Source organism: Macrobrachium rosenbergii, chromosome 40 (genome assembly GCF_040412425.1).
Source record: "Macrobrachium rosenbergii isolate ZJJX-2024 chromosome 40, ASM4041242v1, whole genome shotgun sequence".
Taxonomy (NCBI): Eukaryota; Metazoa; Arthropoda; class Malacostraca; order Decapoda; family Palaemonidae; genus Macrobrachium; species Macrobrachium rosenbergii.
In genome coordinates, this window is record NC_089780.1 from 28,715,166 (window position 1) to 28,730,692 (window position 15,527).

Genomic DNA, 15,527 nt, shown 5'->3' on the forward strand with positions numbered 1-15,527 from the left:
CAGCGCTGATAACAATGTTGAAACAATTGTTAGCAGGGAGTGGAAAGTAAGATAGAAGGAGGATTTAAACGGAGGTACAGTAAAAGGAATGAAAGGGGCTGCAGCTAGGGGCCAAAGGGATGCTGAAAAGTTCCTCAGGTTATGCCTACAGTGCACCGTGTGAGGAGCACCGACGGCACTAACCCCCACCCCCTCCTCACAGGGTTACATCCTAAGGGGCGGGAAATTGTTCGTCAGGGAAAATCAGAATCGATACAGGATCGGTATCCCCAGAGCGTTGCTTATTCTCCGAAAAGGTGGAAAGAATCTCATGTGACTTCGAAGGAGCATTAGCCCAATTGGCATTTGTAGACAAAGAATAAGAGGAACCTGAGTAAGAATAAGGCCGGGGTCACTTACCAGATAAATTTCTTTCAGTCGATCACACCGAGAAAGGAAACTGAAAGCAAACCTCTCCGAAAATGAAAGGAACATTCCTAAAACCAGATGGATAAGACAAAAATAAAGCTTAAATCATTAAAAGAAAAGGGAAATAACTATAAGGCATCACTATAACGCAAATAAAAGAAAGTATAACTTATCAAAGTTCTGTTTAGCTCTTTTAACCATGCGATATCTCCAGAAGTTTGAAGTGACCTGGGCAGCCAAAATGCTGATAAAAGAGAGAAGATAAACTACAGTTACCTTAATCAGTACTGAATTTATGAACTAGACCAATTTTATTGATAACATCTGTTCAAAATCTCATACATTCGTGGAAAATATGTTCCTTGAATTAATACGGACTGAGAGAGAGAGAGAGAGGGAGGGGGCGTGGAGAGAGAGAGAGAGATTAATGACGATCATCCAATACCCAGGCCGAATCTAATTCAGTCGCTCCCTCTTCTCGAGCGTAACTAATTAAAAGTTTCATCATTCTAAACAAAGCATGAGCGCGTAGAATTGTTCAGATCAGGCCGTGAGTTTGTAATGAAGCTCCCTCCCGTCCCTACTCGGGGTCGGGGAGCGAAATTAGCATTTGCACGAAGGCCGACGGTATTCTAAATTAGCAACTGTTGGTTCTGCGCTTTTTCCCATCGGCACTTTTCAGACTCTTGAACATACATCGACATTTATAGGCATTCTGAACTGGACGAGAAGCACGCATTTCAACGTAAGCCTTTATCCTCTATAGGACTTGAAATGGAAGGTGGAAGGATATAAAAATCAGACAACACTGAAGAGGAGAGAGAGAGAGAGAGAGAGAGAGAGAGAGAGAGAGAGAGAGAGAGTTAGTTCCGTAGCTTTGCCACTAAAGAAAAAGCAGCACCGAAGCGACCTACTCGAGTATCGTTCATCTTCGCAGAAAAAAATGAGATGTGATGGCCTGGTGAGTGTTACAGGGTTGCCTTTGAGAAGTAAGGAACCCCTCTTTCTGGTCGACAGGTCAACGGGATACTAACCTTATCATGAAACTTCGATCGATTTCAGATTTCAAGTACGCAGCCTGCAAATTTTGAATATTACTAAAGAACTATTTTTGTGCGTTTATCAGTTTTCTTATTAATTCGTATGTCTAGTAAAATTTCTTTAAATATTTTATTTGCCCATTCTACTTATTAATTTTATTTACTTATTTTTGTTTTGTCATCAGGCAGTTCGGAAGTTTATTGAATAGTCACTGTAATACTTTCAATATATTTCTTAATAGAAAACTGTTTATTTTAAAAACTCCTTAAATATGTATAATATACATCATTCTCCAGTTGCTTTAGTAAACAAAAATTACACATTCATCAATGTGATACATCTCGTGTTTCGTTTCAAAGTGATAAGGATTTGCTTCCACAGGAGTTTGAACCAGATCTTTTTTCCCCCTGGTTTTCTTGCAGCTTTCTCATTGCTAAAGTACACCCACCATTTTCACTATGCCAAGAAAAAAAAAAACATAGAAATAAGCCCTGTCGTTATGAGCATAAACAAACTGGTCGGCTGGTATAGTGGTTAGTGTCGTGGCATGCCACTCAGATGTCGCGGGTTTGCGTCACCCCTAGAGCGATAAAAAATCACCAGCGATGTATCATGATCAGTTACTGTTGCAGTGTGGGGTCTGAAGTGGGAGGTTGGAACGAACATTCTTTGGAAGCTTGAATTTCGTCAGTAGCCCCTGTGTGCTTGTTCCATGTGAATAGTAATAATCACCTGCTACTTGATTCCAGGTGGACCTCATCCCTCGAAGCCTACTTCCGAAGAGCGGCAAAGTGGACATCTTTGCCGTCCACACGCGCCTGAATGTCCCGGAGCACTCGATGATCCTCCACAACGACACCCGGTGGATCACGATCGTCCGGGATCCGTCTGCGCTTTACGAGAGCCTCTTCAACTTCTTTCACCTGGGAGAAATCTACGGGGTGCACCTGTCGGTCTTCAGCAGGGTTCCAATGGCGGTTCGTAAGAAGAAGAAAGCGCTTACACTTAAGTTCGAATGAGAGATTTGTTTGTGGAAGGCTCATTAGACTGTGAGGACATGGTTGGTAGTTGGAAACTAATGAATATGAAGGTGATATAGATGTATGATACAGAAAAAAGTTACTGACAATGATTAAAAGTTTTTGCAGTGAAGTGGAGCATATGTGAGAATATGCAGGCAGGGGAGTGGCTAGTTTTGTGTAAAAGTGACCTGAGACTAGGTTATGTTATATATCCATGACTCTTCCTTACCTTATGGATGGAGTGGTGTGAGAAGTCAGAGGAAAGGTAGTGGATGCGGACACAAAGTTGTAGGGTAAGAAAATGAGATTCGAATGGAGTGTGAAATGGTTGATGTTTGCAGAAAACACGACGCTGTTTGAGTATAGTGAGGAGAAAATTCAAACTAATAAAGGAGATTGGAAGTCTCAAAAGGATTCAACTGAGAGTAGGTACAAGCAAGAGTTGGGTTAGAAGAATAAAATGTGTTATCATAACGATGGAGAAATGAATGTAATATGGGTGTTGGAAAAGAGAAGCATTTGGGATCAAACATGAGGTTTGTTAGCATGAGAGGAGAAGTGAGTCCCAGAACAGGTGAAGCAAGACAGGCAGTGGGCTTGTACAACATTTGGCAAGTCTTGAATTATCTGTGGAGGTTAAGGTTGTTACATATGAGGAAATTATTGAGCCAACTCCCCTTCTTGGAAGCGAAGTTTAGATGCTAAATGCCAATGAAAGAATCGAAACTGTTGACAGAAACTATTTGCTTAGTATATATATGCAGAATGAGAAGATTTGGTAAGGTAAGAAATATTTAAATGTGTACAAGAAATTGTAAAGAGGTTAATTTAAGGGAAAGGATGAGTCGGAGTATTTTGAGATGGTTTAGCCAAGTTGAAAGAATAAATGATATTAGGCTGCAGAAAGAGTCTATAATTCAGAAGTGTTAGGGGAAAGGGTAGGGGAAGATGTATAAAGAGTTGGGTAGTAGTATGATAGAAAACCTATCCAGGAAGTATAAGAGTTCCTGCGAGACAGGGGTGAATGGCACTTTGGTGCGTTTGTGTGTGTATGTTAGGGGGATTTGATATGCTGCCCGATGAGCCTAATGTGCAGGTGGATAAAATGGTTTAATGCTGTGGAAGTTTTATTGCATCTGTTTCTCATGTGTAATAACGAGCTATACAACAGTAAGACAAACTTAGCCAGCTTACTTCTTGGAACCATGATATTCCCAGCAGCCAACAAAGACTGGAGCTCTCGAGTATTCAGTCAAGTTAAATGGTTGAGATTGCATGAGCTGAGTTAAGCTACAGATCATGGCACACATATGCCTTTATGGCCGTATCTTTATTGTTTTTACACCTTTCCTTGAACTTGAACGTTATCCAGGCCTCTCTTATCAAAACTTTTCTCTGTTAAGAGTTGGAAGTCTAAATGATACAAGTGACAAGTTTTAGTAAACAACAAACGTTCACACAAATCCTCCCCGCTTGCTAAGGCTGCTCATGTCAGCAAGAGCTTGTGCTAACGTATACAACTTAATTTGACAAAACCAGAGCTTGTACATAGATCATTGCATTTACAGATAAAATAAGGACAGATCAGGACTACATTTTAAAGTTCTCGTTGGGAAAAGTTATAAGCAAATGATTAAATTCATGATTTAAATAAAGGGGTAAACAAATGACAATGCTTTCTGTCACTCTGGTCTGCTCTCTTAGTGACTGTCGAACCTAATGAGTCCCTAATTCATGCAAGATGAATCTTTTGTGTATGGTTTACAATTTAAGAAGAGGCTTTAGCTTCAAAATGTCTTGGGGAAAAGTTATTTCAGAAAATCGTTCAGAGTTTTATTTCATGCATTCAACTATCATAAGCACACAGCAGTACTTAGACTCGCAGTTCTTCATTGGAGGGGTGGGTAGAGCTCTCGGCTAGCACGCTGTTGGCCCAGCGTTCGACTCTCCGACCGGCCAATGAAGAATTAGAGGAATTTATTTCTGGTGATAGAAATTCATTTCTCGTCATAATGTGGTTCGAATTCCATAATTAAGCTGTAGGCCCGTTGCTAGGTAACCAATAGGTTCTTAGCCACGTAAAATAAGTTTAATCCTTCGGCCAGCCCTAGGAGAGCTGTTAATCAGCTCAGTGGTCTGGTTAAACTAAGGTATACATAACTTAACTTAGACTCGCAGCTTAGTTACAGCGATTCACTAGTCAAATTGACAGCCAGGCTTTGGACTTGATAACATTTAATGCACGTTCAGGCCATAACTGTACTTTTCTGATATCTTCTGCAAATTCCATACTGAAGTTTATTCTTAATGTCTACACTAACCAAATGAGCCTGTTCCGACATCCATAGCTCTTTCAGTTCATCAGATGATTATGTAAAATCTGAGTTTTCTATCAAATGGAGTTAGGTTTCTTTTGTTCTTTTACCAGGTATCTCAAAGAGAGCTACTTGTTGAAACTTGTACGAAACCACCATCATTACATGAATGGGAGCTGTTACCGCCGGTACCTCTGGAGTTAATGACCGAAAAATTGATTCATCACAAAATTAACAAACATCTCTTTGAGGAAGGGACGATGATGTAGTGATGTCATTTAGGCCACTGGGCAAAATTAGGTGAATTAATTTCACAAAATAATTCTGAAATTAAATATTCTCGTTTTTTTATTATTTCACATCAGATCTTGACTCCATATCTTTTTAAATGTAATAAAAAAATTATGTGATCAAATTAACTGAGTTAGAGTCTTTAACGAAAAAAAATGTTCTGAAAGTATTTTCCAAAATTCAACTATTTGACTTCTAAAATGTTTCGTGTTGACACGTCAACAGGAATTATGACCTCATTATATTTAACAACTGTTATATAAAATATTTTTTTCTGAGACCAGTCTGCCCCATAAATGCTCTAAAATGTAATCACTAAGGCATCTCTTTGCAGCTCTGGACTGAGATGAACATCAGGGAATGTACAAAATATGCTGAGGAAATTAAACTTGTAATTTTAGAAAGAAAAGTTTGTAACCGTAGATAAACAGTTTCGAAGTCCGTACCAGAAATGACATTAAAACTAAGTATAGTGATTATTATTTCATAATCTCTCTCTCTCTCTCTCTCTCTCTCTCTCTCTCTCTCTCTCTATATATATATATATATATATATATATATATATATATATATATATATATATATATATATATATATATATATATATATATATATATATATATATATACATATATATATATATATATATATATATATATATATATATATATATATATATATATATATATATACTAAACAAACGCTAGGTGCTAAGTACTGGAAGAGCCTCTAAAAATAATTGTTTTAAAGATCGATACTCTCTCGAGAACTTGAACATCAAAAAATTGAAAGAATTCAAGGCAGGTCCATGGAACAAAAAAAAAAAGAGTATAAAAAATCCACATTTTTTTACTCGTAAATCATGATGATGAAGGTGAGCGAAAATAAATCATCACAGACTATTGTATTTTTTCCTCCGAAAGCATTTGCTTTTTATTTTTTTGAAAGGTGTGTCAAAGTAATAGGTATGAAATAGATACTGAATATATGAAAATACTTTCCTAAATTATTGGTCTCCTGTGTACCGGAAAATGAAGAGATCGGAAGGATGACAGAATAAGTATTTTATGTTTTTCACCATTAAATTACATTTAATTTGCACTCCTCTTTCACAGGACTTGATGGAGCTTCCGAGGTATGGCGGGAAATTCGGTCGAAACCAAATGCTCTTCGACTTCGGATACCCGGAGAACATAACGGTCAGCGAGCTACGGAGCGCCATTGACGAACTGGACAGCCTCTTCGACCTGGTGATGATCTCAGAGTACATGGACGAATCCCTCATTCTCCTGAGGCACCTGCTGTGTTGGTCCCTCCACGACCTGGTCTACTTCACCAAGAATGCCCGACGGCGGGAAGTCAAGCCCGCCCTCAGTCCCGCGACTCTCTACGCCTTGAGGGAACTCAACAGCGCCGACGTCATTTTGTACGATCACTTCGTAGCGAGGCATCGTCAGGCCGTGTTGGAATTCGGCACGCGGAGAATGGCCCGGGAGGTGTCGTTACTTCGCAACCTACGTGAAGAATACTTCGCCGAGTGTGGGGCACACGAGGTCAGGGGTCAAGACTCGGCGTTGCTGTACAAAGAATATTCCGGGCAGGTCAATGCTTACGTCACTGCTAATAACTCTGGCCAGAATTGCATGATGCTGTCTCTGCCAGAGCTGTCATTAGTCGATGCTGTTAGACTACACCAGAAAAGGGCGTTAAATCCGTCATAGACTTAAACTCTAAGGAAATGGGACAAACATCGACTGCTGCCTTTTCCAAATCAAACGGGAAATTTTCATCAAAACATTCGGTGTTCAACGTCAGTTAAAAGATTCTCTCTGTTCTCTTTGCACGAGGCTTCCATGGTTGCAAATCCAAAAGTAGCTGTATTTTTGTATGTTGTTTAATGGTTGCAAAGGAATTTTCTTGTTAAGAGCACAAGTGCCTTTGTGAAACTGCAAGAACGTTATACTTGTAAATACTCGATGGAAAATCCAAAACCTTTTGATATTGTGATTATCCATTAGACGTTTGCACAGACCTAAAATCTTAAGTCTTTTCCAACCTTTCTTTTCTTCTTTTTTCTGGGGTGACCAAAGCAGAAAATATCAGTATCGTGTTCTAGTCCCGTGTGGCATTGTTAAAAATTGTAATGTTCAACAGTATTCTTTACTGACTGATAAAAATGTTCTTGAAGGCTAGCATGAACTGGTTGGAACCAAATGAACAGTACAAGTTCTACAAAATGAAAAGTTGGAGGCTAATTAAAGATGGCAACAGATCATCTGAAGTCTGTATATGAGCTATTCAATATACATCTGAAGGGAAAGGCAAAATAAGCAAGGCCGCAGTATTCAAAGACTCACATGCGTTTTATCAACAGTTCTCTACCTGTTGTTGACAACACTCATATTCAACGGAGTTGCCGTTTCTCTGAAATCCCAGAAAATGCTCTTTTTCCCAGCATGGAAATCCCACAGAGTTGGAGCATATTTGATCATGATTTAATTTGATGTCAGAGTCCTGAAAAAAGTATATCACTGCTATTCATAGAGTTCATGAGCTCCCCAACTGAAATTAGATACCATGGCATGAAGAGCGCAGGTAACTGGACATTACTCGCATAGTAAGCCTGAAACTGATGTCCACCTGGCCCCTTCTCCATTTCTTTATTAGCACAGAAAGAAGAGTCTTGTTTTTCAACTCTTTAGTGTGGTGGTGAGACCAAGATAGACATAGCCACCTAAATCTGCCTTGGTCATAGTACATTTTGCTTCAAGCTGACTCCCCCTGAGGTGACGCCACATCTGGTTCTTGATCTGACTTAGATTAATTGACTCAGGAAGTAGAGAGAAAGACAAATTTTGCCTGCTTTAGTAGTCAGGTATTAAGGGCTTATCATGTCATCAATAAACTTCCGTGCTGCTTATTTTGCCAGTCTTCATTGCCCGGGTGTGCCAAAATTACTGAAATAAAATTACTGCAAAGAAAGAATGATTTAGATTTCAGTTTAAAGTTTTGCAAAAAGACCACAAATTAACCAATTCTAGAGCGTAAAACTTTATTCTAGAGGATGCCAACCATTCACAATAAGCTGAACGGAATAGCTGTTTTAGCACTGTGCGCATACATTTGATTTATAAACTTCGAGCAAAAACAAACCAGTTCTCTAGTGTCTACATGGCACGAAATATTAACTTCATATCTTGTATTTGATCTACTATCGAGAGCAAAGAACTTTTATTACTTTTCTTTTATTTCTGGTGTTTATAGTATCCTCTACAGTCTACAAAATGCTCCCTTTTCCCGATTTTCTTCATTCCATGAGAAACACACCCCTTTATTCACCTAGATCCATACGTGGATATATCGGTCTACCCATTCAGTGAACACATTGCCAATTCAGAAACCAACAGCATCCAGTGAGTAACAAGTGATTATTTTCAACAAGTATGGTTGTTGTATTTCCAAGGATGAAAATTACGTTGACAAGGTGCATAAACAGACAGAAGAGCTACCGGAGGAGGTAACTCTTTGGCAAGTTAAGCTTGTAGGAAGAGTTTTTAACTTACTGTGGTACCTGTCAATACAAACCTAGAATTTCTTCAAATATGATGAGTCTGAGCTCAATGCTGAATTACTTTCAGTAACTTTTTCATTCATAAGCTTCAATCCTCTCATCAAGTTTTCAGGGGACATGATTTTTTTTTTATCTTGATATCAATATTATTGTAATATTGTATTATCAGGGGCACAAAAAGACCAATGAAATATAGGACTGTTCAAATAACACAAAAGTATATATATATATATTTGGTCTCGTAGAGGGAATCAGGGTGTTTTGAGATTTACAGAGCCTTTCATTATTCTTCTAACATCTGAGTTCCAGAGTGGCATTAAGGAGCAAGCGCATGTTTGTTAAAATTGTATGTTTTTACGAAATAACAACAAACGCTGTACAAGAGCTGAGTCTATTTTTAAGCAAGTGACCGGGATGTTGTCATCACTCACACCTTCACCCCACTCAAAGATGGAGGATTGCTCATTTTTGGGTTGTGTGTTACATACACCCAGATTACTGTGGTCCGATCCAAAAGCTGGTGGGTTTCTACATGTGGGAGAGTTCTTTCTCTTGTTAGGAATGATAGAGGGAAATCAAGTTCTAGATCTTCCTCAAGGAAGCACATTTTGGCAGTGGTCTATAATGAGTAAAATGATGAGATGCAAGAAGGAGAGTTCTCTGATTACTTCATCGGCCATTACAGGCTCAAGAAGAGCCAGTCGAGGCATTTGCGAGAGATGTCTTTGACATAGATAGACGAGGTGGAGCAACCAGTCTAAACTTATGCATTTTGAATGTTGGAGCAAAGAATATACATTTCAATGGCTTCTCCAAACCAGGAGGATATTATGTTCCTGGAGACTAAGCATGGGCACTGGAGTCTAGCAATTAGGCTTAGAATGTTGCTTTTCCACACTCAACTGGGGTGCAAGAGCATTTTTCTGAAAAGCCCACCGATGTCCTCAATGTATTACATATAGTATGGACTAAACTAATTGTTGGATAAATAAGCAGTTTGGCAATAAAGCCAGAGAAAAAGACTTATTTACCACCGTGGCCTGACATCTATAGCAGGGGATATAATCCAAGAAGCTCACTGATATGATTGTCGTATGCTGAGGGCTAAGAGGAGAAAGGGTGCTGAGATAAATAAGTTCCACAGAGATCCCTACATTACGAACTTGTAGGGTTTTGAGATTGCACAGGGTTATGGTAGTGTCATTTAAGAGAGATTTCTAGCAGCATCCTTTCTCAGTCAGAATTACTAAAAATGAAACCTAGTTCACGGAACGTCGTGAGACCTAATCTCTGTAAAAGAAAGATTAAGAAAGATGTTGACCCTTGGTTGTTTGTAGTAGACCTCGACATCATGTTCTTGTCTTAAATGAAATCATCCGCTATTATAAGGAAAGACTGGCAAAGTTGGAACAACCTTCCCTCTACAACACAATTGGAAAACCCTGACCACTGGGATTAGTGCAGCATGAGGGTGAATGGATCGTTTGGAGCACAGAGACATTTGGCAACCTTGTCAGAAAGGTTTCTCTCTGGATGACCTCCAAGCACGAAGGGAAAGAGTTTCTATAACCTGATGGAATTTTCCAACAGAAGGTTAACAAAGGAGGAGACTTGGCTACAGTGGGAATTATTGCTTGATGAAGATTTTGGGAGGTCAAGTTTGTCCGCACACCATTCTTTCCGGGGCCACTCCTTTGCAATGAAAATTACTAAGAGTTCTTGGAAGTCATTACCTCACCCACCTCACAACCCAAGAAGTTTTTATCAAGAGATAAAGACTTCCAAACCTACAGGGTCCAGAGACGGAGGGCAATAGTTGGGATGTTTCTTGCCGAGGAAATTTCTACCAGGTCTGCATGAGAGAGCCCCAAGTCTAGAAACGTCATGATGTGTTCTGAGTATTTTTCTTTCAATATGAATTCTTGCAACGTATGGGAGAGAGCCTTTCTACCAAATACAGAAACTTCACAAGTAACTTTAGAGGCCAGAACTAGGATACAGACTGAGAATGAATGAAAGAGGGTAAGATGATAGGAAGATGGTCTTTGCCTTCTACAAACAACGAAATTAAGGTTACAGGAAACTGCATGCACAGTGATAAAAGGAAGGCTCAGTGGAAAACTACTAAAATCAGGATGAGAATATTGTCAAGAACAAATGAGATGGGAAATAGGAAAGGGTTGCAGAATAAAAGATGGTGCCTGCTACTTAGTCAAAGAGAGGAGATGGAAGGCACAAATGCAACAGCAGAAATAGGAGACTTTCCACCCTAGTTATGATAAAGACTTATACAAAACACTTCGAAATTCTGCTACGCTGATTTCCTTTATGTTGAGAAAAGATTTCATAAAGGCCTACCTCAATGAGAGAAGTGAGCTTCCTGCCCTATCATTCACAGGGGCCTAGACATTTGCTCGGCTAAGTTTTGACATAAAAAACGAACAGGTGTAAAACAGAACACATATAGAGATAAATTGTTTTTGTTTGTTCATTTCTGGACATAGATGACGCCTTTCAATTTATTTGCACAGAGATGTGGCATAAGAGAAAGTGAGCAAGAAAAAGGTTGCTGCATGGGAATAGAAAAACCTACCAGAACTCTCCGCAAAAACATTAACAAGAAGTTCTGAAGCAAGACATCTAGCTCCCAACAAGACAGATAAAAAAATGGTTGGCACCTTTAAAAGGATTATTCAGAAAGTAAGAGGTACGTGGAAGAATACCCGGTTGATACAAAATTATACAGTAAAAGACACAAGCACCTTAGCAATAAAGAGGACAGAACGAAGAAAGGAAATGAATACAACACCAAGCAGTCGAGAAAGAAACAAATTTTATACTGAACAGATGGTGTTCAAAGAAATCTTTTTCATCCCTCTGAGAACTAAATTAGATCTTACTCTTCTTGGTAAGTTATGAAACTTGCTGTAAACAAAGAAACTGCAAAAAGAACTGTTAAAGCATGAATTATGTTGTGACTGAGACTTTCTTTTGTGTAGTTCCCCATAGTACAGTTTCTAGTTGCCATGTCGAAAATAGATAAAAGCGTTCATTTTCTCTAATGTTCTGGAACTTTAGTTCAATATCTTAATTTTAGATAGACTCTTAATTTTGATAATCAAACTTTTTGTGAAGTGTTGGCATATCTATATATACACGTCTTGTTTCAATCCCACCTGGTATAAAGACACTGGCCACTGCTCTTAAAGAACCTTACCTGGCATCGTGTGACAAGATCCTTGAAATATGCTGCAACCTTTTCAGCAAGTTGTTCCACGAACTATTTTTAAAAGAAAACTAAACACTCATCTACTCGAAAACTTTGTGACATGAAAGAACAAGTTATTCAAGAAAATTATGAACTATACTTGGCGAAGAAATGGCGCTGGATGTGTAAGGTGTCAAAGAAACGAGCAGGTAAAGGTTACTGCTGATTTATTACAGATCCAGGCGGCTTATATTGCAAAACCGACTGACGCCGGGCCGTGAGAGACAATGGAATTGACTGTGACCTGAGGTCGAAACAATAAACAATAATATGCAGTGAACGAGTACGAATTACAATACTGAAACATACAGAGACACAATATAGATACAGTCTTGATGCCTGTGAATGAAGAAACATGTGATACACAATGTGTGACATTCGTATAAATACCATAAAGTAAAAATGATAAAAATGCGTGACCTGGCACGTTTTAGGCGTGACTAATTTAGCTTGAAGAAAACGGAAGTCACCAAAGAAAACAAGCTCAGCGGAGACTTAATTAATGGCGCCGACCTGAGGTCAAACTTATTTCTTACGAAAACAAAACACTATCCTGGCGCCGGGTGGTGACTTTACAAATAACTCCCCCAAGACGAGGGACGCGTCTGATTAATCCCTGTACCTGGTGGGACGCTGAAGGGTGCCGCGGCTCCTTGAGGATAACTGAGGGGCCTCCCGCCTGTGAGGCTGCTGTTTGGGCGGTCCCTTCCTGGGGGGAAGGGCTGGCGCCTGCGGTGGTGAGGGCGTGCTGGAGTGCGTTTGGGCGGAAGGGGTGCTGCGGCGCTGCGGGACTCTCCGACAGGAAGGCGGGCTTTAGCCGGTCTATGGAAACCCAGTCGTTCCTGCCTGGAAGTGCCAGCCGGAACGGATGGATATTTGCTGTTCCGTTCCAGCACGCGGGAAGGGTCCCCTGTAGGGCTTAGTTAGTGGTGGACGGACGGCGTCGACTCTGACGAAGACGTGGGTGGCGGATGACAGCTGTGGCGGCACGAAGGTGGTTGCTCTGTCGATGTATGAGCGCCTGCAGGGGGCGAACTTGCCGGCCACGTCGCGGAGCCTCTGCAGAGATGGGGAGTGGCGATCATCCGTCTGCGAGCTCTCCCGGCACCACGAGGGTTCCCCATAGGTTTGTTCAGCTGCGGATGGGGTGCCGTCGGCTCTGGGGCGGTCCTCAACCCGAGGAGGACCCACAGCAGCTGATGTTTCCAGTCCTCGGCGGTGCAGCGGGCCATGAGGGATGACTTTAGGACCTGTGGAACCGTTCAACCAGGCCGTTGGCCGCTGGGTTGTACGCTGTGGTGGTGTGGTGCGTGGTTCCCAGCAGTTGAGCCAGGGCAGACCACAGCTCGGAGAGGAAAGCGGGGCCCCTGTCGGTTGTGATGTGGTCCGGGGCACCAAATTGGCTAACCCAACTGGAGAGCAGGGCCTCGGCGCATGCGCTGGCGGTGGCTTCTTGCATGGGCATGGCCGGGCCACCTCGTTGAACGGTCTACCACCGTGAGGAGGTATCTGGATCCGCCTGATGGGGAAGGGGCCCGACGACGTCGATGTGGATGTGGCCGGCGGCGCCCTGGCTGTGGGAACTCGCCTACCCCCGACTGCGTGTGACGACCCACTTTACTGGTCTGGCACTGCAGGCACTGTTTTGCCCAGGCTGTGGCGTCCTTTTGCACCCGTGCCAGACGAACTTTTTTGAAAGCAGTTTGGCCGTGGTCCTGCCGGAGGGTGTGAGGCCGTGGATGATGTCAAATACCTGGCGGCGTGAGGCTGGAACCAGGGGCGGGGCTGGCCTGTGCTGATGTCACAGAGCAGACTGGGGCCTCCGGGGCGAGGGTCACGTCCGCCACTTGAGGATGTGATGGCGGTGCGGTATGCTGGGGTTTCTGGGTCAGCGGCCTGTTCCTGGCAAGGTCTGGTAATCTACACCAAGCTGCACTGCGTTCAACTCGACTCTGGAGAGGGCGTCTGCTACGGGTTTTTCTTGCCGGGGGAGGTACCTGACGGAACAGGTAAATTCGGCTATGGCTGAGAGGTGGCGCTGCTGTCTGGAAGACCATGCGTCCCCTTGCTTCGTGGCGTGAACCAGTGGCTGGTGGTCTGTGAAGATTGTGAAGGGCGTCCCCTCCAGGAGGAACTTGAAGTGCCGAACTGCGCGGTACATCGCGCAGGAGTTCCCTGTCGAAGGTGCTGTATCGGGACTCTGCGGGATTGAACTTCTTGCTGAAGAAGGCGATGGGCTGGGGCGCCCGTTGATGATTTGCTCCAGAACAGCACCGCAGGCAACGTTACTGGCGTCTGTCGTCAGCTGGAGGAGCCAGGATCCTGGTGTGCCAAGGCGGTTGCCTTGTGAGGGGCGGCCTTCGTCCCGGGAAAAGGCCTGCTGCTGGCTGGGTCCCCAAGACAGGGACTTTTGGTTGACCTTTAGGACTTCCGTCAGGGGGCCGTGGTGTGCGATCCCGGGGATGAAGCGCCTGTAGAAGTTTACCATCCCAAGGAACTCCTGGACGGCCTTGATGGAGGTGGGTGTCGGGAACTTTGCTACGGCTGCCACTTTCGATGTAAGAGGGCGGACGCCTGTCGGAGATACCTCGTGACCCAGGAACTCTGCTTTCTGGACGCCGAATGTACACTTGTCAAAACGGACGACGAGGCCGTTTTCTTGGAGGCGCTGGAGGACTGCTTTGATGTGCCTTTGGTGTTCGCTGTGAGACCTGGAAAATATGAGAATGTCGTCGGCGTAGCAGACGCAGAATTTTAGGTCCCCAGGATGCTGTCCATGAGCCGCTGGAAGGTGGCCCGGCGTTCCTCAGCCGAAGGTGGAGAAGGCGAACACATAGGACCCGAAGGGCGTGATGATGGCTGTCTTTGGTATGTCCTCTGGCGCAACAGGTACCTGAAAATAAGATTTAGAAGGTCAATTTAGTGAATATTTTGGCCCGTGAAAGGAGGCCGTAAGGTCTTGCATATTGGGCAGAGGGTAGTGGTCGGGCTCCGTTGCAATGTTGAGCCGTCTGTAGTCGCCGCAGGGTCTCCAGGAGCCGTCCGGTTTCTGCACCATGTGGAGGGAGGCCCATGGACTGGAGGCTTTCCTGCAGATGCCCATCCGTTCCATCTCCGCGAATGCTTTTTCGCCTCCTGAAGGCGCTGAGGGGGAAGCCTGCGGAACTTCATGTGTCGGGGCCCTTTAGTCACTATATGGTGGTATATGCCGTGCTTGGCTGGGGCCCCGGGGACTTGGCGGCTCGGGCTTAAACACCTCAGGGAACTCCGACAGAAGGTGTGCGTACTGGTGGGGGCGGCGGGCATGCTGATGGTGGGTCTGGGTCCCGCCGTTAAAGGGAGAGACCAGCAGGAGTCGGTATCCAGGAGGCGCTTGCGCCCACGTCGACTAGCTAGACTGAAGTGCGCCAGAAAATCGGCCCCCAGGAGTGGGGTTCCTGACGTCGCTGACGATGAAGTCCCAGGAGTAACTCTGGCCAAGGATGGAGATCGACAGGAGCCTGGTGCCGTAGGGAGAGGATGGGGTTCCGTTGGCGGCCGTCAGGAAGGCGGCGGGTCTGGTGTCTGGTTGCGGTCCTCTCTGGATGCTGGGAAGACCGACTTGAAGGCTC

General features: G+C 43.3%; 1 protein-coding gene across 1 annotated transcript in view; it reads left to right on the forward strand.

The window, feature by feature from the left end:
* LOC136826300 (galactosylceramide sulfotransferase-like) overlaps nt 1-7,115 on the forward strand; it is a 36,033-nt gene extending 28,918 nt beyond the window's left edge. Inside the window, exons 5-6 of the mRNA XM_067083528.1 lie at nt 2,199-2,426; nt 6,193-7,115. Of these exons, the coding sequence (XP_066939629.1) occupies nt 2,199-2,426; nt 6,193-6,798 (834 nt within the window). The 3' untranslated portion in view covers nt 6,799-7,115. The remainder of the gene's footprint in view (nt 1-2,198; nt 2,427-6,192) is intronic.
* Nucleotides 7,116-15,527: the final 8,412 nt, after the last annotated feature.